Raw genomic sequence first — 26,219 nt, forward strand, 5'->3', positions numbered from 1 at the left:
AGATCATCCTTCTAGCCTGTCACTCTGTCACCCTCACCCCTTTGAATTCCTGCCCTGCACAGGGTTCCTGTTCTCCACTGCATCAAATGCAAACACCGTCAGGGCCCTTCACAACTCTGTTCCATATACATCTCTGCACTTGTCTCTCACTGTGTTGCCTTCCCCATTCTCTTTGCTTCACTAATAATGGCAGCCTTAAATGCCTATTTGTCCATTCTCCCACAAATGCCTCTGCACCTTTTTCCATGCTGCCCCTTATGCATGGAATGCCTCACTGAGCTAAACTGTATAGCCACTCCCCTCTGCTCCTTCAAATCCTTCCTCCAGATCCACTTCTGCCATAATCCCTGCTAGAAATCAGCTCTTCAGTGAGCGCTTGGGGCTGCTGCAGTTGGAGAGAGCTGATTTGATTTAATTACTATTATTATTTAAATTCAGATTATTTAGAACCACCAGGAATTGTCAAATTGGTAGTTAACCTACACGATGTAACTGTGGTAACCATGTGACCTTATTATCCTCACCCATGTCGTCCCTTCCCCTTCTGTTTGTCATGGTCATTTTGTTTCAGATTAGACCCTGATCCTGCAAATATGTATGTGTGTAATATTGTGCATGTGCGGTGTCGATGAACCAGTGGGACTACTTGTGTGTAAAGTTACTCATGTGTAAGTGTTAGCAGGATCAGGACTTAGATAGTAAGCTATCTGGGGCAGGGACCACACCTCCTGATGTGTTTGTGCAGCTCCCAGCACAGAGGAACCTGGTCCTGCATGGGCTGTCTGGGTGCTGTTGCAGTACAAATAATTTCATTTTTGCCTTTGTTTAAAGACTGTTTTTCAAAGAATAAAGTATAAAGATAGGGCTTGAGATTCTGTAAAGCATTCCCTGCATTTCAGTGTCACTCCCTTCACATAGCTAACCTTGTCCAAAGTCAAGACAACCTGCTATTTTCTGCAAACTGCAGCAGTATTTGATCTCAAATAACATTGTAGGTCATAATTATTTTTTTAACTTTTTCATAATCCTGGATCTGCTTGTCTCTGAAACTGCACAGATGAGACTATGGGCATCATCCACACATTCAAAAAAATATTTCTCAGAGTGATAATGCAATCCTCTTTGTTAAAAATCACAATGAGTTTTAGTGTTAAATATAAACTTTTACAGAGCATTCCTGCAATGCGGCCTTGACTTTTTCTTTGTGTTTTGTTTTCCCCACTGAACTTTTAATCTTTATTGGTTAAACCACTGGCTCTCAACCTTTCCAGACTTCTGTACCCATTTGAGAAGTCTGATTTGTCTTGTGTACCCCCAAGTTTCACTGCACTTGAAAAGTACTTGCTTACAAAATCAGACCTAAAAATACAAGTGTGTCACAGCACACTATTACTGAAAGTTGCTTACTTTTTCATTTTTACCATGGAATATAAATACAGTACTTACATTTAAGTGTATAGTATATAGAGCAGTATAAACAAGTCATTGTCTGTATGACATTTTAGTTTGTACTAAGAAGAACAGGAGTACTTGCGGATACAGACTAACACGGCTGCTACTCTGAAACCTGTTAGATTGTACTGACTTCACTAGTGCTTTCTATGTAGCATGTTGTAAAACTAGGCAAATATCTAGATGAGTTGATATACCTGCTGAAAGACCTCTGCATTCCCCAAGGGTACATGTACCTCTGGTTGAGAACCACTGGGTTAAACTATTAAATGGAATATTCTAATCCTGGTCCCAATTTGCCTGTTTGAATGAAACTGGCTTTTTCCCCTTGAAGTGTAATTGATATTGTTCTGCTGAGCAAAATCAAAGTCTCTAAGCAGCTCACTGCAGTTATAACCCAACATTGTCTTGCCAGTTTGAACCAGCTGAGGCTGATCAGGAAAGCTGGTTTTTAAAACAAGACAAGCTTTTTTTATTTCATGATCAGACTGAAGGTTTAAGACTTGAATCCAATTGGGAGCATATTCTTCCTGAGTTGGCATAGTGCTCTCAGCATGAGGTTTGAAATACATAGGGAGTATGTTTTCCTCCATGCTTGGAAAGCACTTAGTATAATTGGGACTTGATTCCAATTGTAAATAACAGCATAAATGTTCTAGAACCACTGGTTCATATTCCAGCATGGCCATCTCAGTCATTGATCTGTACAAAGCAAATTAATTTAGCATATATATTTCTCGCTTTGTGATTGTTTGAAAACATGTAATCTTCTCCACCTCACGGTGTTGTAGTTATGCCGTCCCATTTTCAGATGGGGAAATTGTGGCAAAGAAGTGGCTTGCCCAAGGCTGCAGACAGGGGTAGTGTGAGAACAAGGGTTGGGACTAGTCCCGCTAGATCCAGAGGTAGGCAGACTTTTTGGACTGAGGGCCACATCTCTATATGGAAATTGTATGGAGGGCTAGCAGGGGATTGGGGCACATGGGGGGGTTGAGGGCTCCAGATGGGGGTGCAGACTCTGGGGTAGGGCTGGGGATGAGGGGTTTGGGGTGCAGGAGGGTGCTCTGGGCTGGGATGGAGGGGTTTGGAAGGCGGGAGGGGGCTCTCGGCTGGGGCAGGGGTTTGGGGCGTGTGGGGGGGTGAGGGCTCCAGATGGGGGTGCAGACTCTGAGGTGGGGCTGGGGATGAGGGGTTTGGGGTGCAGGAGGGTGCTCTGGGCTAGGATCAAAGGGTTTGGAGGGTGATCAGGGATGGGGCAGAGGGTTGAGGTGCGGGGTTGGGGGGGCCTTAGGGGTGCAGGGTCCAGGCGGCGCTTACCTGAAGCAGCTCCTGGAAACAGTGTCCCATCCCCCTTCTGGAGGCAGGGCCACGCTGCTCTGCATGCTGCCCTGTCCACAGGCACTGCACCTGCAGCTCCCATTGGCCGTGGTTCCCAGCCAATGGGAGCTGCAGAGCCGTCGCTTGGGGCGGGGGCAGCGAGCAGAGTCCCCTGGCTGCTCCTGTTTCTGGGAGCCCTGCGGACCTGCTGCACACGCAGAGCAAGGCAAGCCCCCAACCCAGCTCCCCGCCAGGAGCTCGAGGGCCAGATTAAAAGGTCCGATGGGCTGGGTGCAGCCCACGGGCCGTAGTTTGTCCAGCCCTGCACTAGACCACCTGAGTCCCTGCAGGTTGGTGTGTGTGGATCTTCAGCCTGAAACCTTAACAACTGAGGCTTTTCCATGCTGAATGGACATTAAAGATCTCAGGGCAGTTTTCTTAAGACAGGGGTTTGCCCCAAACTTTGGTGACCTTTCTGAAAATCTTGGGCAACAAGAGCCCAGTTTACCTCTACTGCATAGAGTTGTATTGTGCATCCTATTAACAAATTATTGTCCTGGCTCCTCTAGCTCCAACTGCAATAAAGGCCGAGCCAGGAGGGTGACTTGTTTTGAATGTGAGATGGGCCCAAACAGTGCTAGTGCTGAATGCCCGCATGAACCTGGGTCTGATTTAACTAATCTCAATCCCAGTGTTTAACACCTATTTAGTAGTGTGTTATAGCTGCCTCTTGCCAACACTGCCAGCCTCTCCCCTCCAGCTCTGCCTAGCTTATTTTACCTGCAGTTTTCTCCAGTCTGTGTTATGGTGAATGTAATACTGAGATGGCAGAATGCACCTGCTGCAAAGCTAATCCTGCCTGAGTCACACTGGTGTTAGTGCTGCTGTTCAGGTCCATGATTGTTTTCCTTCCCCAGCCCTATCCTGGAGGCCTTCGGAAACGCTAAGACAGTTTATAACAACAACTCCAGCCGCTTTGGCAAGTTCATCCAGCTGCACTTCTCCCATCATGGACATATCCAGGGAGGGCGAGTCACCGATTGTATCCTTTCCTTTTGCCACCTCTGCCCCTTCCTGCTCCAACACACACATCAAAGAGGGGAGGAGCCTGTGGAGGCTGAAAATGGGTGGGCAAATTTCCCTGTAATGGTGTGATTTTCTTTGTATCTTCCTTAGAACAGGTAAGGCCATGTCTACTCTGTGAGCCCTGAGGAGTTTGCACTACTTTATCCTTCCCTGCATCTATAGATCCCTTAATATCTATGCATGAGATGGGAACCAAGTTTAGGTTCCTATCCCAAAATATCATGAATACTTTAATCCATAGAAGTTTGTAGTAGAGTAGACCTGTTATATCATTTAGTTCATGCTGCTCCCTTGGAAAACAACAAAGGATTGTTCCCTTTTGTGTATGTTCTCTCGGGAGCTGCGGTCAAAAGCCAAGCCCAGGCTGGGAGTTAAGAAGACATTATCCTCCATGTCCAAGCTGCACTCCGATATAAGGAACAATGGCAGCTGTAGGAAGCCAGTTGCAGCTCCCTGATAGAAGAGCTGCCCGGTGCTAGTGCACAGGGGCAACCCTAAGATATGCTGGGAGAGGACTGAGCAGAGTCGAGGTCTGCTCCTGCGCAATCCCCACTGCTGGAATGGCTTTGACACGTCCCCTCCCCTTTCCCATCACACTGGGTTTGGGGGTGGGCAGCTGGGGTAGAAGGCAGCTGGACATCAGCAGAGAGTTATTTTACGTGGTGAGTGCTCCACAGGCCATCTCTGGCTGCTTTAAAGCACTTTGTGCCACTTACATGGCACAAAGAGGCCCTGACAGAGGATCTGGCCCACACAGTCAGGTGGCAGCCAAGTTAGTGATTTATTGTGGGGGAAATTTTGGCTTGAGTGACTTGCCCAAGGCTAACCTTGGGTGCCTAAAGGTAAAAGACCTAAATAAGTGACTTGATTTTCAAAGATGCTGAGCACTGCAAATCCCACTAACTTCCAGGGGAGCAGCAGGTACTTAGGACAATTGAAAGTAATTCTCCCTTGTCCAATGCCGTTGCTGGTGCTGTTTTCAAAAAAGAAAAGAAAAAACAGTTGGGACAGAGTGACAGCTCAGCCTCTCCTCTGCTCTTCTCTCCTCTCCCACTTTCTGCAGGTAAAGGCTCCTCCATCTCAAATAGAAGTTGGGGCAAAAATTACTAGGGAAGTTTTCTGGCCTGTGTTATGTAGGAGGTCAGGCTAGATTATTATAATGCGTCACTTCTGGCCTTAAAAACTATGAAGCTCTAGCTTCTGTGACCTCACTGGATACCCTGGGCTTGATCTCTGCCTCTCCTGGGGTACTCTGCTCTGCCACAGGCCCTGTGGTGGGCCTGACCTTGCTTCCACTCTCTTTCTTAAATCTCTTATTCTGAAAGTAATGCTCATGGCCATTCAGTGCCTCTTTCCTATAGCCTGAGGCCTGGTCTACATATAAAACATAGGTTGACCTAGCTATGTTGTGTAGGGGTGTGAAAAATTCCCTGGGAGACATAGTTGTTGACGTAAGCCCTAGTGTAGACAGCACTATGTATGGAAGAGTTCTTCAGTTGACCAAGCTAACACCTTTCAGAGAGGTGGATGTACTACAGTGGCAGAAGAGCCCCATCCAACACTGTAGTAAGTGTCTACGCTACATCGGCACTGGATTAATTCTCATGGGGCTTGGAAATTCTTTGGCAGTCACCGGAAAATCAGATTGTGAGGTCACTTGAATGCTGTTTCCCCCTTAACCTGATGCTCAGATTTATTGGAGAAGGTGAGTAGTTTGTTTCTGGGGGTGCATCTCCTCACCCTCCCTCAGTTTTGTGAGCCCCTCCATTCCCTCTCTCCCCCCTGAGGCAGCGTCCAAGCAGGGCTGCCCCTTCTCGGTTAGACGGTGCTACCTCTGTGTCCAGTCACTGCAGTGAACGCATCACATCTCCAGGATATTGTTGATAATGTTCTCTTTCCGGTCATTCCAAATGAATACCAGTGACACAGGAGGAAGGATGTTTGTTCCTGGAGGGCTTTGTTTTAATGCTCTGCTTCAGAGAAAGGGCCTTTCAAACTCTTCCCTTGTTGCCTGGCTAACCTTGCAGCCTGGGGGCCGTGAGGTCAGCCCATGGCATTTAGTGGCTCCGGTTCCTTCAGTGCCATTTCCTTAAAGGGATTTTACCCTCTTCCTAAATAATCTGTACTCTGCAGTGACTGTGATTTTGGAGGGCGTGTGGATTAGGCACTTTACTGTAGTTAGACCAGGAGCAGCTGCTGCTGATATGAGGCTCATTCCTTCTAAGAGTGTGTGCAGACTCTACCAGTAGGTTCTCAGAAATGGTGCCATATCAAAATTTGTCCACCATCTGGTCGAGTGATCTATGGCTGCCTATTTTGGTAGGTATGGCAAGACCCTCCCCTACCTTTTTGCCCCCTTGTTTTTCATCCAGAGTAAGGAAGGAATGTTTTGACTAATATAGTCACTACTAGCTTTTCAAAGGGCACATTTTGATGGGTGTACTTAGCCAGGGAGATTCAGTTGCCAGTGGTCCTTGTTTAAGTACCCTTTGAAGTTAGGAAAGTACATGGAACACATTTGTGCTGTTGCATTATTTATTGCACTAAAAGATTATGCTGTGAGTCAGTTAAGGATGGCTTATATGTAACCTGCCTAATACACAGTCCCAACAGCAAGGAAATTAAAAGGTAAGGCAGCCAACAGCACATGTCCTCTAGTCCCCCATCCTGGGAGAGACCCAACTCATCACTAGCATGGCCTTAATACACATCTACAATGCTCCACAACCTTAAACTTTGCCCCAAAAGGAATGCAGCCTTTCAGTACCTCCTTCCACAAATTCCACCCTCACCTCTATCCCAAAGAACCTTGACCCCTTCTCCTCCTTTCTCCACAGTTTTGTAAAGGGAAATCAGGCCTTACCAATAAATTGCAATTATTTGGGGGGCAGGGGAAGTCATCAAACGTGGACATGGGTGATCCATTGGATATAGTGTACTTAGGGGTTCAGAAAGCCTTTGACAAGGTCCCTCATCAAAGGCTCGTAAGCAAAGTAAGCTGTCATGGGGTAAGAGGGAAGGTCCTCTTATGAATCAGTAACTGGGGAAAAGATAGGAAACAAAGAGGAATAAGTGGTCAGTTTTCAGAATGGAGGAGGTAAATAGTGGTATCACCCAGGGATCTGTACTGGGACCAGTGCTGTACAACACAGTCATAACTGATCTGGAAAAAGGGATAAACAGTGAGATGGCAAAATTTGCAGATGATACAAAATTACTCAAGATAGTTAAGTCCAAAGCTGACTGCAAAGAGTTACAAAGGGATCTCACAAAACTGAGTGACTGAGCAACAAAATGGCAGATGAAATTCAGTGTTGATAAATGCAAAGTAATGCTCTCTGGAAAACATACTTTCAACTATACATGTACAATGATGGGGTCTAAATTAGCTATTACCACTCAAGAAAGAGATCTTAGAGTCATTGTGGATAGTTCCCTGAAAACATCTGCAAAATGTGTAGCAGCAGTCCAAAAAGCTAACAATGTTAGGAACCAGTAGGGAAGGGACAGCTAATAAGACAATAAATATCAAAATGCCGCTATATAAATTCATCGTAAGCCCATACCTTAAATACTGCATGCAGTTCTGGTTGCCCCATCTCAAAAAAGACATATTAGAATTGGCAAAGATAAGAAGAGCAACAGAAATGATTAGGGGTATGGAACAGCTTTTATATGAGGAGAGATTAATAAGACTGGGACTTTTCAGCTTGGAAAAGAGATGATTTAGAGGGGATATGATAGTGGTTTATAAAAGGTTGACTGGTTTGGAAAAAGTGATGATGGAAATGTTATTTACACCTTCACATAACACAAGAACCAGGGGTCACCCGATTAAATTAATAGGCAGCAGGTTTAAATCAAACAAAATAAGTATTTCTTCACACAACGCACAGTCAACCTGTGGAACTCCTTGCCAGAGGATGTTGTGAAGGCCAAAACTATAACAGAGTTCAAAAAAGAACTAGATAAGTTCACCATGCTCTGGGCGTCCGTAGCTTCTGTTTGCCAGAAGCTGGGAATGGGCAACAGGATGCATCACAGAATATCAGGGTTGGAAGGAACCTCAGGAGGTCATCTAGTCCAACCTCCTGCTCAAAGCATGACCAATCCCCAGACAGATTTTTGCCCCAGATCCCCAGAGGGTGGTGAAACACTGGAATGCGTTACCTAAGGAGGTGGTGGAGTCTCCTTCCTTGGAGGTTTTTAAGGCCCGGCTTGACAAAGCCCTGGCTGGGATGATTTAGCTGGGAATTGGTCCTGCTTTGAGCAGGGGGTTGGACTAGATGACCTCTTGAGGTCCCTTCCAACTCTAATATTCTATGATTCTATGATCCCAAAATGGCCCCCTTAAGGATAGAACTCACATTTAGCAGGTCAATGCTCAAACCACTGAGCTATCCCTCCCCTGTTGATGATTGTCTGTTCTGTTCATTCCCTCTGAAGCTTTGGCCAGTGCCAGAAGACAGGATACTGGGCTAGATAGACCATTGGTCTGACACTGTATGGCTGTACTTATGTTCTTAGGCACGTGCTCATATTTGGGGAAAACTGATCTCACAGAAATCCTTGTATTCATCGAAGTAGCCATTCCTTTGTTGAAAATCTTCTTCAGTGTAACATGAATGACTGTGACATGCAAAACATGTTCCCTGTGCTCCATATTAATGCTCTGCTTCAGCTGTAGGGGATGTTACAGGTGGGCTATGGCAAAAGGCACGTTGTATTCTTCTCCTAAACTGTTCAACAAGGCATCTGCATACTGAACTAGAGAATGGATGTTACAACATTTTCTCCATTGGCTAAATGCAGCACAGAAAGCTTGTTATGACAAATGATGCTAATTTCTTTTGTTAATTAACAAATAATATAATTCTAATTAGACCCTGATATTCTTACTAGGTACACGTTTGTGATTGTATACAGCCTGTAGTTTTCAAATTAATGGTGCCTGAAAAATCCTGAGATTCTTTAGAGATACTTGTTTTCATGAGTTTCTTTCTTTAAAACCAATTTTTAACTGATTAGTACTTAAACTAATTAACAGCTTTTTTTTTTTTTTAAATCCTCAGAAAATTCAAGTTTTCTCAGAGATCATATGCTCAAAGTTTGGGGTGGATACACTGTTTTGTCTTTAAAAAACAACAACAAAAAGGAGTTTGAACCCCCATTGTAAATGCAAAATAGAACCCAATTTGAACTGACATCACTACTTCTCTTTCATAATAAGTTAGTCAGGAAAACTTTATCATAAGTAATGTCCAATACAAATGTAAAAAATAAAAGTATCTCAAATTATTATTTGTGGTAATGCCCATAATATGGTTTGGTACTTTCCATACATACTGTAATGGACAGTCTGTTCCCCAGGGAGCTGACAGGTATACTGAGATCAGGAGAAAGGAACAACAAAATGGATGTCTGTTCAAATCAACAAATTTCAGCAAGGGTAGATAAGCAGAGGGGCAGATTTAGCATCTTGAAGGAGAAGACATATTGTTTAAATCTGATATAACAGGAGATGGGGAACCTGCAAAGGGATTCAAAGGGAGCAGTGAGGTGATCAAACCAGCAAGGTAAGGAAGATGACTGTACAGCTCAAAGTCATTATGCTATTTTTAAAAATGAATATTTCTGAATGCATTGTGCATGGAAATATTTTGAATAACTTTTCCCCTAAATGTGGCTTTTTGGTGGTGTCTGGGATGTATTCTGTGAAGGAGATCAGCATTAAAAATGAAACACATTTTAAAAACAGTATGTTAAATATTTTGTTCTTTCCCTGTAATGTACTCAGTGCCTTTCTAAAATTGGGAACTGGTGGTGAGTTTTGTTTGTTAGCCACACTACAGTACGTTTTCCTAAGTCAAGTGATAATTACTCAAGGGCCTCATCTTGTCAGTTATTTGCCATGTCATCAGTTTTCATTCATGCAGGAAGTCCAGTTCAGTGGTACTGTCTGGGGGATTAAAAACGCCCATAGTGAAGATTTTCTAGGATTAAGGGCTATATTTGTACCAGTACTCCTCAATAAGAGCCCTCCTTGGGCAGAGGTGAAAACCAAAGGGTGGGCAACTCTTGATAGGCTTCCATTAACTATCAAAATGTGACCTTTTTGGAACCAGTGGTGAAATCTTGGGGCTATATTTAGGGCCACATTGCAGATTTTGGTAGCGGGGGCAAGTTTAACTGTGATTCCAGGGGCTACTTAGGCACCTGAAAACTCTAGGGTTTTTTTTTTTTTTTTTTTTTTTTCCAGATAACTTAGAAATTAGCTGACAGAAGCACTGTGTCTAATTCCTATATAAAGAAAGACAAAATATATACAAACAACAATTAAAGCCATATATTAAGTTTTGATATGTACGTTTAGAACAATAAAGAGATAATACAGCAAGATATTCACAATCCCAAACCTTGAGGTATCATAAGAACAGCCATATGGGGTCAGACCAATGGTCCATCTAGCCCTGTATCCTGTCTTCTGACAGTGGCCAATGGGTGCTTCAGGGGGGATGAAAAGAACACACTATCATCAAGTGATCCATCCCCTGTTGTCCCCTCCCAGCTGCTGGCAAACAGGCTTGGGAAACTCAGAGCATGGTGTTGCATCTCTGACCATTCTGGCTAAAGAGCCATTGAGGCGCCTGTCCTCCATGAACTTATCTAGTTCTTTTTTGAACTCTAGAGGTTGACTGTGCAGTGTGTGAAGTAGTACTTCCTATTGTTTTAAACCTACTGCCTATTAATTTAATTGGGTCACCCCTAGTTTTTGTGTTATGTGAATAACATTTCCTTATTCACTCTCTCCACACCAGTCAAGATTTTATAGACCTCTGTCATATCCCCCCTTAGTCATCTCTTTCCAAGGTGAAAAGTCCCAGTCTTTTTAATCTCCGCTCATACAGAAGGTGTTCCATACCCCTAATCATTTTTGTTGCCCTTCCCTGTACCATTTCCAATTCCAATATATTGTTTTTGAGATAGGGTGACCACATCTGCATGCAGTATTCAAGGTCTGGGCTACCATGGATTTATATAGAGGTATTATGATATTTTCTGTCTTATCTGTCTCTCGTTCCTAATGGTTCCTAACATTCTTTTAGCCTTTTTGATTGCCGCCGCACATTGAACGAATGTTTTTAGAGAACTATCCATGATAACTTCGAGATCTTTTTCTTGAGTGGTAAAAGCTAATTTAGAGCCCATCATGTTGTATGCATAGTGGGATTATGTTTTCCAATGTGCATTACTTTGCATTTACTTTCCTATATAAGTTTTGGAACCTTAATACAAGAACTAATAACCTTAAATAAAATTCATGCAGAGTATTTGCTCAATATCATTGTCCTTACAGCTTCACACCAATCACCCTGAAATATCCACATACTCTTTTATTTTCATTTATATTACCTTCTAAAAAATTATAAGCAAAAAAAAGTGCACTCTTAATTTGTATATTTGATTTCTCATTAAAAAGCGATGAAGTCTAAAGCAGTTGTTCCCCTCAATCATTCTAAAACGTGGAATAACTAATAAATTACAGAACACATTTGTTTTGGCACTAGCTTAAAAAAGGAAAGATGAAAAGCGTTTAAAGTGATAATTGAAAAGAAAATATTACAATAGATGGGCCAACTTGAGTTTCCTATCAGCTCTAAGACACCTGAAGGTGTATTTTCAGCAGATAAAAATATTATCACCTTTTCTCAAAAGCAATGGGTTTTCTTTTCTTATTAAGTTACTCAGTAATTATAAAGTCTTAAACATTGTAATCTGTTTATACAGTGCATTTGATATTTCTCCAGCACAAATGAAAACACACTTCAGTTCAAGCTACTAAAGATGTAAAGATTAAAACATAAAAATGAATTTAAAAATTGAACTTGCATTTACAAATGACTGATCTAAAAGCCTGTTTTAGCCTCTGGAAACTGTTCAATTCTATAATGTGATATAGATCTCCTGAGTCTGTATCTGCAGTGGCTCAACTGGATGATTCTTAACCATTTCTTAATGAAAATATAATATATAACCCTATATGTCTTAAATCATACTAAGAAAATTTGCCCTTGTCACTTCAAGGGCATACTCGTATATTAAGGAAGTTAGTAAAGAGACCTGTTCCAAGGCTGTAACAACCTGGTAGGATTAAGAGCCCTCCAGGAATTGTTTAAAAAAAGTCCCAGGGGTACATAGGCTAATTCAAGAAAGAAAACATTTTTATTTGCTGATTGAGAAGTAGAGGTATGTACCATAACTTCCTCTGATTTCCATCAGGCGCAGCTGACTTGTATAAGATCAGCACTGACTGTTATACTGAAAATAACATTGATCAGCTTTGTGGAGAGACTTAAAGAGATCAGCACTCATCAGGTCCCTTCTCTGGGCCAAGGCTATTCAGAAACTGCTCTCTCCTGGCTCTCATCCTATCAGATGGGTAACAAGGACCTATTTACCCATATGAATTGCTTTGAGTGCCCCTCTGATCCTGGGGCTGCAGGGGTGGTGGTGTTGTCAGCTCTCCTGGTCTCTCACACTGAGCTGACAGCCAAGGAAACCTGAGCCAGGGTGGGGGGAGCTGCTTGTCCAGTTCCTCTGGGACAGCCCTGCAGCAACTTCTCAGACCACAGCTAAGGGCTTCTGGCTTCTCTGGTGAGAGCACGGAGAAGTGGTTCACTTTCCTGTTTGCATTCCGCTATGCTATGAAACTCGGGGGTGGGGGGGAGGAGATGCTCCCCTGCCCTCCTTAAATGGCACCTCTGGCTAGATACATTTTGCTGAGGTCTCCCTATATGTCAAAATGTGCCCTTCTGTAAATTTGCCCTCCTTTTTGTACACCCCCCCACCTGTATGTCATTTAGTGATTGTGGGGAGGGATAGCTCAGTGGTTTAAGCATTGGTCTGCTAAACCCAGGGTTGTGAGCTCAGTCCTTGAGAGGGCTACTTAGGGATCTGGGGCAAAATCAGTACTTGGTCCTGCTAGTGAAGGCAGGGGGCTGGACTCAATGACCTTTCAGGGTCCCTTCCAGTTCTATGAGATAGGTATATCTCCATATATTATTATTATTATTATAAATAAAGGCTGGGTTCCATGATATGGACAAACGAGCCTGGGATCTGGATGAGAGGGACTTCCTGCGCACTTTGCTCCTGTCAACCAGAGCTCTAATCTCACACATTATTGCAGAACCCCTGCACTGAGTAAGTGTACTTAGGAAGGTCGAACACTCAGTTGAGGTAAGGGCTAAGGGCAAGGACCTCACTGAAACTTCAGTTCCTGCACACACCTTACTCATGTTTAATAGTTGAGTTCAGAGAAATTTGCACATGCGCAGTAGCAACAAGAGCACGTTTTGGTGTGAGATTGATTTGGGTGGTAAGACCCTCAAGGCCCCAGTTACTGCTTTGCTTGCATTGGCCTTAGAGATTCCCTGAGGGCCTTGCACTCTCAATGTTCTTCACTACCATGAATTCTAATTCTAATGTGGATTTCACTTGCTATCTGCTGTCCTCTTGTGCTCATTTCAGAATCGAGTTGTGCACCAGAACCTGGGAGAGCGGAACTACCACATCTTTTATGCATTGCTGGCTGGTGTCAGTGGGGAGCAGAAAGGTAATTGATCTCTTGGTAAGCTGGCCCCATGCAAACAAAATTAATTTTAATACAGCCAAATACAAGGTTGTACATCTAGAAATTAAGAGTGCAGGCCACCCTGCAAAATGGGGTGCTGTATTCTAGAAAGCAGTGACTCTGAAAAGGATTAGGGGTCATAATGGACAAGCAGTTGAATATGAGCTTACAGTGCAATGTTGTGGCAAAAAAGAGCTAATGTGATCCTTGTATAAACAGGAGCAGTAAGCAGGAGCGGGGTGGCAGTCTTTCCAAAATAAATAACAGCACTTCGGGTGGTTGATAAACACTGCTAGCCTTCCCAAAAAAGAAGTGGGAGAGAGTGGGTTTCTGTTGCACTAGAATGGAAAGGGAGTTCCAGGCATAAGAGAAAGTGGGAGAGAGATGTCTTTGCATGGCAAAGGGGAAACAGAGAGGAGTGCACAGAGCTAAGCTAAATTATTTAGGCCTTTGAAGGGGAGGATGAAGAGCCTTAAACTTGATACAGAAGGCAGGAGGGATCCAGTGGATGGATTTAAAGAGAGGGAGTAACAGGCAGCAGAGATTTTTCAAGGTAGAATGTTTGGCAGACGGAGAGGTGAGATTTGGAGAGACCAGAGAGGAGGAGGTTGTAGCAGTGGAGGCAAGTGACAACCAGAGCCTGGATAAAGATTTTAGCTCTAGTCATGGGGAGGGGAAGGATGGAATTTGGAGACATTTGGCAGCTGTATAGCTGGGGCAGAAAGGAGCTGAAAATGACACAGTGCTGGTGAATCTGGGTGAGATTGTTAACAGTGATAGAGAAGGGTGAACAAGAGGAAGTTTTGTGGAGAAAGGTGAGTTCAGTTTTCACCATGTTAATTTTGCCTTGGGAGTGGGATATTAGAGAGACAATAAGAGAGATGAGGCTGGAGTGGGTGGGGAGATACCATGGATTCATCAGCACAGCAAAGAGATAGTAATTGAAGCCACGAGAGCAGAAGAGATAATGTAGAGGGACAAGGATGCCAGAAGGATTCAGTTCAGTTTGGGTCTGTTCTACTTCTTATATTTCCTCAAAACTGTAGTGCCTTAGCGCCTTCCAGTCATGCATTAAGTGACATGACAAACAACATCTGTTACATGTGCTTTGTTCTTCTGTGGCAACAGGTCAGAGGGGAGTTGTGTGCTCAGTGCAATGTTTTCTTTTGGTAGGATTTTTTCTCCTACTGTTTGCGCTGCTGTGTTTGTTAGAGAAGGCTGGTCAGAAAAGTGCTCTTGGCACTTGGGAGTGGAAGATGCTGTGGTTTGCAATGGCTCTTAGTTCTCATTGGAGTTCATTCCACAGTCTTGGACCAGCCCCTGAGAAAAATCTGTTACCTGCACAAATAAGCTTCATCTTTACAGTTGAAAGTTCCATTGGGCCTGAGGAATGGAGTGGGTCGACCTGTCTTCATCCCAGAGCTTCAGGTTTTCTTTTAGATATGCTGGACTCAGCCCATTAAACTCCTTGAAGACAAGGACCAAGACCTTGAATTTGATTCTGTATTCTGTAGGTGGATAACAGGACGTTTAAACACTTCCCTAATGGTGTCCATAGTTAAAGAAGTACTTAAACATCCAACACTGCAGAAAGCTGAAGAGAATTTCCTCTTTGGGGTGCATTGTTATGGACCAAATGTCCCTCTTACTGACAGGACATTGCTAGCAGCTTCTTTAATGCTTTTAATCTTTTGCAGTTCCCCTTTTAAGGCTGGTCATATTCTGTGTCTAAAATCCCTAAGAAATGTCCTCTTTAAATAATGAGGATTTTTGTGTTTACTGAATTTATCTCAGGAATGTATTCTCTATGGAGACCACTGGGGGCCTCCTTAGCTGTCCATACACATCTTCACACACTGCCCATTCCTTTCAGGATCCAGTTTACAATGTACCTCCTTGGTTATTCGAACTATCCATGTACTTGCTGTAGCTGACCTCACTTACCCCTCTCCTCTCCCCTTGCTGACCCTCCTCTCATCTGGTGTTGACCTCTTCTTCGAGTGCTTGCTCATGTTGATTCCATTCTACGCGTGTGCATGCCCACGTGCTGGTCTCCACAGAGTCGGATGTGGTGCCCCCTCAGTTCCTTGTTACCACTCATGAGGGTTGGTCAGAGTGCCTTGTCTTGCATAGCAAGAGCGTTAGCAGTTCTTAACAGCCCGTTGTTGTTCCCTTTCTGTTTAGTTTGTAGGTACTTAGTTAGCATTTTAAGTACATTTTAGTTCTTCGTTTAGTGGTTAGAGTCCCAACTGGGACTTCGCCCTGGAGCGTTCCCCAGGCTTTAAGCCATGTTCCTCATGTAACAGGCCGATGCCTATCAGTGACCCTCACAGCAGCTGTTTGAAGTGCTTGGGGGAATCCCATATAAAAGATGAGTGCAGGGTTTGCAAAAACTTTCATCCCAGAACTCAAAAGGAGAGGGACATCCGCTTGAGAGAGCTCCTGATGGATGCTGCCCCCGGCATCAGAGCCTTCCCGACTGGATTCTGCTCCTAGCACCTTGGCATTGGTGTGGAGCGCCCTGCCAGCACCAGGATCCTCCTGGCACTGTTCCCTCTTCCCAGTGCCCAAGACATGTCCAAAAAAAAGGACTCCCCAGCATCGTCCAAGGAGGGGAAGGGGGCTCTGGGCAAAGTACCTAGTTCAGGCCATGTGCCCAGCCCGGGGCTACAAGGGAGTACTGTTAAGGTCGGACCCCCAGCCCAGCCAAGGATCTGACTCCTGGGAGCGGTAGGGGATCCTGGCTTCTATAGGGACCTTCGTCGTCCAAGACGGCCCAAGTGGCCAAAGACCTGGTGGGCCTACCGGTACCGCAAATGCCGTGCCAGGTGCCAGAAGTGACTAAGGCCCTGCAGCCCAAGGGCAAGCCAGTCATGGGACCTCCTCAAAGGGCAGAGGAGCACTATTGGCCCCCGGATTGCAGGCGTTTGTCTGTGTCCCCATGGCTTAGGACACTGGTCCCATGACCCCAGTTGACGGCTAGAAGGCCCAGGTCCCCAACACCGTGCTCTCCTACCATAAGGCACGGATCACCAGAATCAAGACACCGGTCCCTGCAGTCCCGGTACCGGCTAGCCTCCTGCCTCAGATCACCTTGGCACACATCTCTATCACCCAGGCGGTCTCCTAGGTGCTAGTCCCCACTGGTGCCTGACCTCCGCTGTTTTGGTACCGCTCGAGGGACAGGCAGCAATCCTCATCCTCTGGACGTCGGTCTCTGGCGAGAGTTAGTCGGCATATGTAGGCCTCACAGCCCCACCATGGTCACCCAGAAGGGGACTGTTCAGAGTCGGAGCTGGGGTTCAGCCCATTGCCAAGGGGGGGTATGAATCCCGTCAGCCTGCGAGACCAGCGTGGTGTTGGTGGCGTGACAGCAGGGCCTGCTCAATGGCCATGTTGGAACCCTTGGGAGGTACCAGTGATGCCAGTTCCATACTCCCACCTCTCCCCTGTGGCTGCCTTGGACAAACCACCGGCACCGGGTTCGGAACACGGTGTGGAATCCACCATGGGGACAACTCAACAGGCGCAAACACCCAAGGTGCCATCTCCAAAAAGGGAGGGGGAACCCGCCCCTCCCCCAGTGATGCCCTCGTCATCTTCGTCACCGAACGAAGCAGTGGCTGGGCCCTCCCGGTCTGTTGGAAGTCCCCCTGATGACTTTAAGGAGCACCAGGCGCTCCTTAAAAGGGTGGCTACCAACTTGAACCTCAAAACTGAGGAGTTAGAGGAGCAATCCGACAACTTGTTCAATGTCATATCGTCCTCCACCCCAGCCCACATTGCATTACCTGTCCACCCAGGGGTTCTAAAGATTGCTAAAACACTGTGGGAGACCCCATCTTTGATTCCACCCATGTCCATTAGTGTGGAAAGGAAGTATTTTATCCCCATAAAGGGGTTTGAATGTCTCTATATGCACCCACCAGCAGGGTCGCTGGTTGTGTCCGCAGTTAACGAGAGGGACAGGCAGGAACAGGTGAGTGGCACACCAAAAAATAAAGGCACCAAATGACTAGACCTCTTCGGCAGAAAGATTTATTCGACGGCCAGCCTCCAATTCCAGGTATCCAACCACCAAGCCCTGCTGGGCAGGTATAATTTTAATTTATGGGATCCCCTTATCAAGTTTACAGAGGCCCTTCCACAGAACTTAGACCTCGAGTTTGCCATGATCCTGGAGGAGGGCAAAGCAGTGGCGAAGGATTAGGGTTAGGGTGCAGACGCCCTCCAGATGGCCTGGGACGCTACAGACTCGGTCACCCGGGTGGTTGCCTTGGCGGTGGCCATGGGGTCAGCTCTTGGCTACGGTCTTCGGGGTTATACCAAGAGATGCAGGCCACGATCCAAGACCTCCCGATTGAGGGTGTAGGGCTCTTCTCTGAGCTCACTGACGCGAGGCTGCGTGACCTCAAAGATTCCCGGGCCACCCTGTGGTTGCTGGGCCTCCACAGTCCGCAGTTCCAGCCTCCTCCTCCTCAGTCCTGGGGGTCTTTCCGGCAGGGATCATACAGGTGAAAGGACAAAAACAAAGGGTTTAAGCGATGCCGCCCTTCGTCCTCTCCCTCGCTGGCTCAACCCGGCCCTTCGAAACACCCTGGGGGCCAGAGACAGGCATTTTGAAGGTGTGAACGGGGGCGGCGCCTCTGTCAAGTACCTGGATCCATCCTCCTGTTCTTTCCTCAACTGCTTATGCCCCTTCCAGTCAGCTTGGTCGTGAGTGACATCAGACCGTTGGCTGCTCAACACAAGCAAATGGGGCCTGAGACCCAATCTAGACCTGTGTCACCTTGACAAGCATCTCAAGAAGTTGAAGTTTCACATTGTCTCCCTTGCCTCCCTCATCCCCTCCCTGGATCTGGGAGACTGGTACGCCGCCCTCGACTTGAAGGACACATATATCCATATTTCCATTTCCCCAGAACACAGAAGGTTCCTCCATTTTGTGTTGGGCCAGTGCCATTTCTAATTCACGGCGCTGCCCTTTGGTCTCTTGTCAGCCCCGAGAAGGTTTACAAAGTGCATGGTGCCAGTGGCCGCTTACCTGAGGTATCGGGGCATTCAAATTTACCCAGACCTCGACTGGCTGATCAAGGGCTGGTCTCGGCATCAGAAGCAGTGGCACCTCGATCTGGTTTGCTCCACATGTGCATTCCATTACCTGCACTCCTGCCCCTCTGGAGTTGCCAGCAAGAAGGAACTGAGAGGGCGTGGGACCAGCAGCACCTAATATACCGATGCATGAGCGTGGCACTCAAGGGGGCGCCACAGCCATTCCTACAGATACCGCTAAGGCAAAAATCTCTGACTGTGCATGTGGGCATGCATACACCTAGAATGGAGTGGACATGAGCAACACATCTCGAAGAACAATTACGAAAGGTAACAGTTTTTTCTCTATCCTTCCACACAGTCTCACATGTTGTTTTCTGACTGTTTCAGGCTTGTTTCTGTTGAAAAGTGGGAGAGCAGTTGGTTAGGTGAATCCCATAGGATTAGTTTTATACCCTCCTTCCTGTTAATTTAAATACTCTTAGCAGTGAATTTCCATCTTTAAAAAGAGGAGTGGTCTCCCTATATCGGAGGTGAAGCCAGGCTTGGAATATCTGGAGCTTGGCCTGAGAATAAAATCTTGATGTGTTTCACTAATTGCTAGTATTCCAGATCTAAAATCCTCTCCACTACCTTGCCCTCAGAATAACTTAGAAGGGAAAAGTAGCAAAGGATGTCAGCTGATTCCTGAGTAAACTAACACCTGCCCCCCTCTCTTTCTGTGATGTTGGGGGACTGGCTCGCTGCAGAAGCCCTGTCTCTCTCTCAACCGGAGAGCTATCGCTACCTGAACCAGTCCGGCTGTGTGAGTGATGAGAACCTGAATGACCTAGAGATGTTCAACAAGGTCATGGTGAGTTCTTCTCCTGGGTCCCATGTGGCACTTCCTCTGTGATCTTGTGGCAATTTCTTTAGAGTAATTTCCCCATCCCTGATAGCCTCTGTGGTTAGATCATTTTTGGTATTGGATGGGGTTTGGCCCTCGAACAGGGGAAGCTATTAAAATATGAATGGAACAGGAATATTGTCACAGATTAAAAGAGAGGAAGCCCAGACCTGAAAGTGGGAGTCAGCCTGAGAACACCATGCAGGTGCTGCAATGCCTGAGAGAGTCAGAGTGGCCTTGTCTCCGCACAGAACTGCTCAAAGAGTTTGACAGACATTTCGTGAAGTGCTGCAACATCATGTGACCTGCATACATTGCTCTGGCATTTCACTTGTGTTATCTAGCATGGCTCGTGCACTGCATTGTCTGGCCTGGTGAGGGGTTTGGTCAGGAGAAGGGACTCTTTCCCTTGAACACCCAAAGTAAGGCAGAAGGTAAAGGTTATAAATGTAACTGAGCCAGGTAACCTGATTACAACACTGTTTAAAATGTGTGGTGTGGACACTTCATACCTCTATCCCTGTAACTTGGACAGACCTGACTGTGTGTGTTTGGTGAAAACAAGGCCAAAGAAATGTATTTAATATATTAAAATATAAGGGAAACAAACTTGAACTAGCAATGACATTGAACCATGGTGATTTTAGTGTAGGGGCAGAGGTGAAACCTGGTGGGAAGAATAGGTAAGCAGAAAGCTCCATAGCTGGGTATAATGTGTATGAGAGAGGGGATTAGAAAAGGTCTAAAAATACACTAATAAATGTACAGCCACTCCCCAAGAGATGAGCTACATGATCTCTAATAGGTCTCTTCCATCTGAGTGACTGTGATTCTGAGCCTCTTATTTTAAACAGCACGGCCCTGCTGATGTAAGTTATGTCTTCTCTTTGTGGCTTTGAGTAGACTGCTCTGAAAGTGATGGAGTTTAGCACCGAAGAAATACATGACATCTTCAAACTTCTCTCTGGCACTCTTCAGCTGGGAAACATGGAGTTCATGACGGCTGGAGGAGCCCAGGTTACAACCAAAGCAGGTAAGTATGATCCTGTGAACTATGCACCCTGCTGTCCAAGCCCAGATAGTCCCCCACCATGGCTCTGTCTCTCCCTCCTTCCCCTTGATATCCTAGCTTGCTGGCACACATCACCAAGCCCCAGTAGCTTAGCCCACTCAAGCCACATTGCCCAAGTTCCTCTGATTGAGATCTTGACCCAGGTTTCAGGGCTCCAAGCCTGATACATCAACCTGCTTAGGGCATGGCCCTGAGGCCCCTTTCACCCCCCTCCCAACACTCTGGGGCTGAGTCGATAGACACATGGTTATTTATGATCTGTGTGTAAATAAAAATATGGAGATATTTAAACAGAAACATGCAGAGGTTTAAAAAAATTGTCCACTACAGATTTTCATGCACCTTCCTCCAAAGTATCTGGTACTGATCACCATTGGAGCCAGGATCCCCAACCAGAGGTATCTAGTCTGAGCTGGTCTGGCAGAGCTTCAGTTCCTAAAGAGGCAGAAGTTTAAAAAATGAGCAAATGTTTTAAAAAAATTACAAAATTACACATAGAATAACTTTTAAACCTGTTTTAATTTGTTACTCTCATCCTCCCTCCCCTTTTAGTCTTTGGGTTTTTGTGACACTCACACGGACATTCATTTGCATCCTGACAAACTAGATTGTAAGATCTTCTGGACAGAGGGCAGCTCTTGTGTGTGTTTGTGTAGTGTGTTTCTCAGTGATCCTGGCACAATGATCCTGATTAGGGGTCTCTGATCACTACTGGAACATAAATAATAATATTACACAGTAGTGTAGTCAGTAATTCATCTGAAGGCTGCTTGTAATTCATGCCTTTCAAAATGATTTTGTGAAATGTCAAATGAACTTGATACTCTTCTTTGACAAAATTACAAGTCTGGTTAATGAAGGTAAGTATGCTAATATAATACGCTTGGACTTGGGTAAGGTGTTAGACTTAGGCCTGGATTCATAAAGGAATCTAGGCGCCTGAATCCCAGTTTTAGGTCTTGCTGCAATTCACAAAACTGCTTGACTGCCACCAAATCCTGTAGGCACCTAAGCCCCCTTGGTGCCCCAGTTTTTGCAGTAAAAATTCCCTTGGTGCTTGTGTTTCTGCCTCTGGGCGTGTGCCCGGCTGCTTCCCTCTGGGTATCTAGATGTCTGTCTCCTGCCAAAGCCCCAGTGCAATTCATGAACTGTGGGAGGAGTGTCTGCCTCTTCTGTGGGGTCTGATCCATTAGGTATGCTCAGAGGCCGCCTGACTCTATACATAATGGCTGGGGTAGGTTTATCCTATCAGACTTGACTTGATATCCCTTTTTGATGAGATTACAAGTTGGGTTGAAAAGATAATAATACTGATGTTGGCATACTTACACTTCTCTAAGGCATTTGACTTGGTACTGCACAACATTTTGATTAAAAAACTAGAACTGTATGACATTAACATGGCACAAGTTAAATGGATTAAAAACTGTCTGATAAGCCTCAAAAGGTAATTGTAAATGGGGAATTGTCTCCGAATGGGTGTGCTTCTAGTGGAGTACCACAGGGATCGGTTCTTGGCCCTGTGCTATTTAACATTTTTATCAATAACCTGGAAGAAAACATAAAATCATCACTGATAAAGTTTGCAGATGCCCTGGAAATTGGGAGGAGTGGTAAATAATGAAGTGTGATCTGGATCGCTTGGTAAATGGTGCAAGCAAACAATGTGTGTTTTAATACGGGTAAATGTTAATCTGTTCATCTAGGAACAAAGAGTGTAGGCCATACTTACGGAGTGCGGGGGGTGAGGGATCCATCCTGGGAAGTAGTGACTCTGAGAAAGATTTGGAGGTGGGGGTGGATAATCAGCTGAACATGAGCTCACAGTGTGGCACTGTGGCCAAAAGAGCTAATGCGATCCTGGGATGCATAAATAGGGGACTCTTGAGTAGGAGCAGAGAGGTTACTTTTCCTCTGTATTTGGCACTAGGGCAATGAGTGCTGGAATCCTGTGTCCAGTTCTGGTGCCCACAATTCAAGGATGTAGATAAATTGAAGAGGGTTCAGAGAAGAGCCACTGGAATGATTAAAGGATTAGAAAACACGCCTTATAGTGACAGACTCAAAGAGCTCAATTTATTTAGCTTAACAAAGAGAAAGATAAGTGGTGACTTGATTATAGTTTATAAGTACCTACATGCGGAACAAATATTTCATAATGGGCTCTTCAATCTAGCAGAGAAAAGGTATAACAAGATCCAGTGCCTGGAAGTTGAAGCTAGATAAATTCAGATAGGAAATAAGGCATACATTGTTAACAATGAGAGGAATTAAGCATTTGAACAACTTACCAAGGGTCTTGGTGGATTCTCCATCACTGACAATTTTAAAATAAAGGTTGGATGTTTTTCTTGGCTGCATTGGATTCTTTTCTTTTCTTTTTTAAATATCAGCTACATCTGTTTTAGGGGTTGTCCATCCCTAAAGAAATCCTCCCATTTATTGCTCCTATTGACGTTGTTCAACTTTACTTAAATAATTAAATATTGATTGCGTCACCATTGGGATAAAGGTTATGAAGGAGGTTCCCTGCGCCCTCTGTCTGTTTTGTGTAAAACTAGGCAGGTGCCTAATTCATTCTTGCTAGAAACAACTTAGGCCCCTAAGCCACCTGACTCCAAGAGAGGGGTTCTTGGGTGTGGGTCACAAGCATAGATAGATGTTTTCTTGTAGCTTGGACTTAGGCCTGGTCTACACTGCACAGTAAGGTTGAGGTAAGGCAGCTTACGTCAACCTAATTATGTCAGTGTACACACTACAGCCTTTTCCTGCCGATGTAAGTTCCGTACTACACCGACATAATACTTCCAACTCCACGAGAGGCATAAGGCTTATGTCAGTGTAGTTAGGGTGATGTAGTGTCTGTGTAGACACTATGTTACTTACATTGGCTGTTGGCTATCGTGTCAAATTGACACAACAGCCAGACAGCTAGAGCCCAACTGCCCCCCGACTCCCCACTCCCAGCTGGGCTGTCCCTGCCTGGCTCCCCGCTCAGGGAGCCAAGAAGCCTGGGTGGCTGTCCCCTGCTCCCGGTAGGGAAGTGAGAAGCCTGAGCGGCTGGCCCCTGCTCCTGGCAGGGAGTGGGGAGGCGAGAGCACTAGAGTTAATATTATTGCAGATAATAACAGAAATATCTGACAGGAGCATTGTATCTAATTCCTATATCAAGAAAGAAAATTAAATAAATATTAGACCCACTCAGCTCTAATACTAACATGTTTTGACATCTTGTGGCAAGTCACTTATGGGACACTGGTTAGGTTTAAAATTGTAATGTATATTCTTACTCAGATACACTTACTAAAGTCAGAAGGGACCATTGTGATCATCTAGTCTGACCTCCTGCACATTACAGGCCACAGAACCTCCCCACTCACTCCTGTAATAGACCCCTAACCTCTGGCTGAGTTACTGAAGTCCTCAAATCATGATTTAAAGACTTTAAGTTACAGAGAATTCACCATTTATACTAGTTTAAACCTGCAAGTGACCCATGCCCCATGCTGCAGAAGAAGGTGGAAATCCCCCATGGTCCCTTCCAGTCTGACCCAGGGGAAAATTCCTTCCTGACCCCAAATATAATGATCAGTTGGAGCAAGACCCACCAGGCAGATACCTGGGAAAAAATTCTGGTAACTCAGTACCCTCAGAGCCCTCCCCATCAGTGCCCTCCCCATCTGTAGTAACTCAGAGCCCTCTCCATCTAGTGTCCTGTCTCTGGCTGTTGTGGATTTTTGCTAAAGGCAGTCACCGATGAGCCACATGCCATTGTAGGCAGTCCTGTCACACCATCCCTGCCATAAACTTATCAAGCTCAGTCTTGAAGCCAGTTAGACTTTTTGCCCCCACTGCTCCCCTTGGGAGGCTTCTCCAGAACTTCACTCCTCCAATGACTAGAAACCTCCACCTAATTTCAAGCCTAAACTTGTTGATGGCCAGTTTATATGTATTTGTTCTGGGGTCCACATTGATACTTAAGTTAAATAACTCCTCTCCCTCCTTGGTATTTATCCCTCTGATGTATTTATACAGAGTAATCATATCTCCCCTAAGTCTTCTATTGGTTAGACTGAACATGCCAAGGTCTTTGAGTCTCTTCTCATAAGATAGGTTTTCCATTCCTCAGATCATCGTAGTAGCCTTTCTCTGCACCTGTTCCAGTATGAATTAATCTTTCTTAAACATGGGAGACCAGAATTGCACAAAATACTCCAGACGAGGTCTCACCAGTGCCTTGTATAATGGTACTAACACTTCCCTGTTCTCTACTGGAAATTCCTCATCTGTTACATCCTAGGACTGCATTAGCCTTTTTCACAGTTGCATCACATTGACGGCTCATAGTCCTCCTGTGATCAACCAATACACCCAGCTCTTTCTCCTCCACTGTCAGTTCCAACTGATAAATCCCCAGTTTATAGCAAAAATTCTTGTTGATAGGCCCTAAATGCATGACTTTGCACTATTAAATATCATCCCATTTCTATTACTCCAGTTTACAAGGTTATCCAGATCTTCTTGTATGGTATTCCGGTCCTCCGCGGTATTGGCAATACCTCCCAACTTTGGGTCATCTGCAAATTTTATTAGCACACTCCCACTTTTTGTGCCAAGGTCAGTAATAAAAATGTTAAATAAGATCGGTCCCATGACTGATCCCTGAGGAACTCCACTAGTAACCTCCCTCTGGCCTGACAGTTCACCTTTCAGTATGGCTTTTTGTAGTCTTCCCTTTTACCAGTTCCTTATCCACCTTTCAGTTCTCATATTAATCCCCATCTTCTCTAATTTAACTAATAGTTTTTCCTGTGGAACTGCATCAAATGCCTTACTGACATCCAGGTAGATTAGGTCTATTGCATTTCCTTTGTCTAAACAATCAGTTATCTTCTCAAAGAAAAATATTAGTAACTTTGTTACCACCTCTTGAATACAACAGTTGAAACAATTGTAGAAAAATCTACAATTACTTTCTATCATTTAGGCTACTTACTTTTTGCAGTTCACCAAGTTTGGAACAGATCATTTCACTTTAGGAAACAGCCTAACAGCCCTTTCTTATCTTAATCACTTGTTAATCACTCTGTTTATAAACAAAATTCTGATTCCCTGCCTCAGGGGCACAAGCTGGGAGAAGTCTTCTGTCTCCTCATTCAGGCTGCCTGCCTGAGGCTCGCAGTTTGGGGGGTATGGTTACCATATGTCTAGTTTTTCCCGGACATGTCCGGCTTTTCGGCAATCAAACCCCCGTCCGGGGGGAATTGCCAAAAAGCTGAACATGTCCGAGAAAAATACCGGCCGGGCACTTCCCCTCCCGCGGCTGCTCTGCTCCTCCCCTGACTCAGATTTCGGCTCTGTTTAAGAGCCAAGCTGCCCGAGCCAGCGCTACCAGCTTTAGGCAGCCCCCGTGCTTCCAGACCCCAGCTGCCGGCTGGGCACTTCCCTTCCCGGGCTCCAGCTGCTCTGCTCTGGCGGCGCAGGGTCCGGAGGCACGGGGGCTGCCTGAAGCTGGTAGCACTGGCTCGGGCAGCTTGGCTCTTAAACAGAGCCAAAGAGTCAGGGGAGGAGCAGAGCAGCTGGAGCCTGGGAGGGGAAGTGCCCAGCTGGCGGCTGGGGTCCGGAGGCAAGGGGGCTGCCCGAAGCCGGAGCGCTACCGGCTTCATGGTTTGCCGGGCAGCCTCCAGACCCTGCGCCCCCGCCTGGGCGCTTCCCCTCCC

At 45.4% G+C, this 26,219-nt stretch overlaps 1 protein-coding gene across 1 annotated transcript in view; it reads left to right on the forward strand.

Moving 5' to 3' along the window:
• The window catches only part of LOC128845636 (unconventional myosin-X-like), a 253,086-nt gene that overhangs the window by 77,346 nt on the left and 149,521 nt on the right, over positions 1–26,219 (forward strand). Inside the window, exons 6-10 of the mRNA XM_054044498.1 lie at positions 3,687–3,811; positions 5,547–5,560; positions 13,387–13,471; positions 19,291–19,394; positions 20,331–20,460. Of these exons, the coding sequence (XP_053900473.1) occupies positions 3,687–3,811; positions 5,547–5,560; positions 13,387–13,471; positions 19,291–19,394; positions 20,331–20,460 (458 nt within the window). The remainder of the gene's footprint in view (positions 1–3,686; positions 3,812–5,546; positions 5,561–13,386; positions 13,472–19,290; positions 19,395–20,330; positions 20,461–26,219) is intronic.

Source organism: Malaclemys terrapin, chromosome 11 (genome assembly GCF_027887155.1).
Source record: "Malaclemys terrapin pileata isolate rMalTer1 chromosome 11, rMalTer1.hap1, whole genome shotgun sequence".
Classification (NCBI taxonomy): Eukaryota; Metazoa; Chordata; order Testudines; family Emydidae; genus Malaclemys; species Malaclemys terrapin.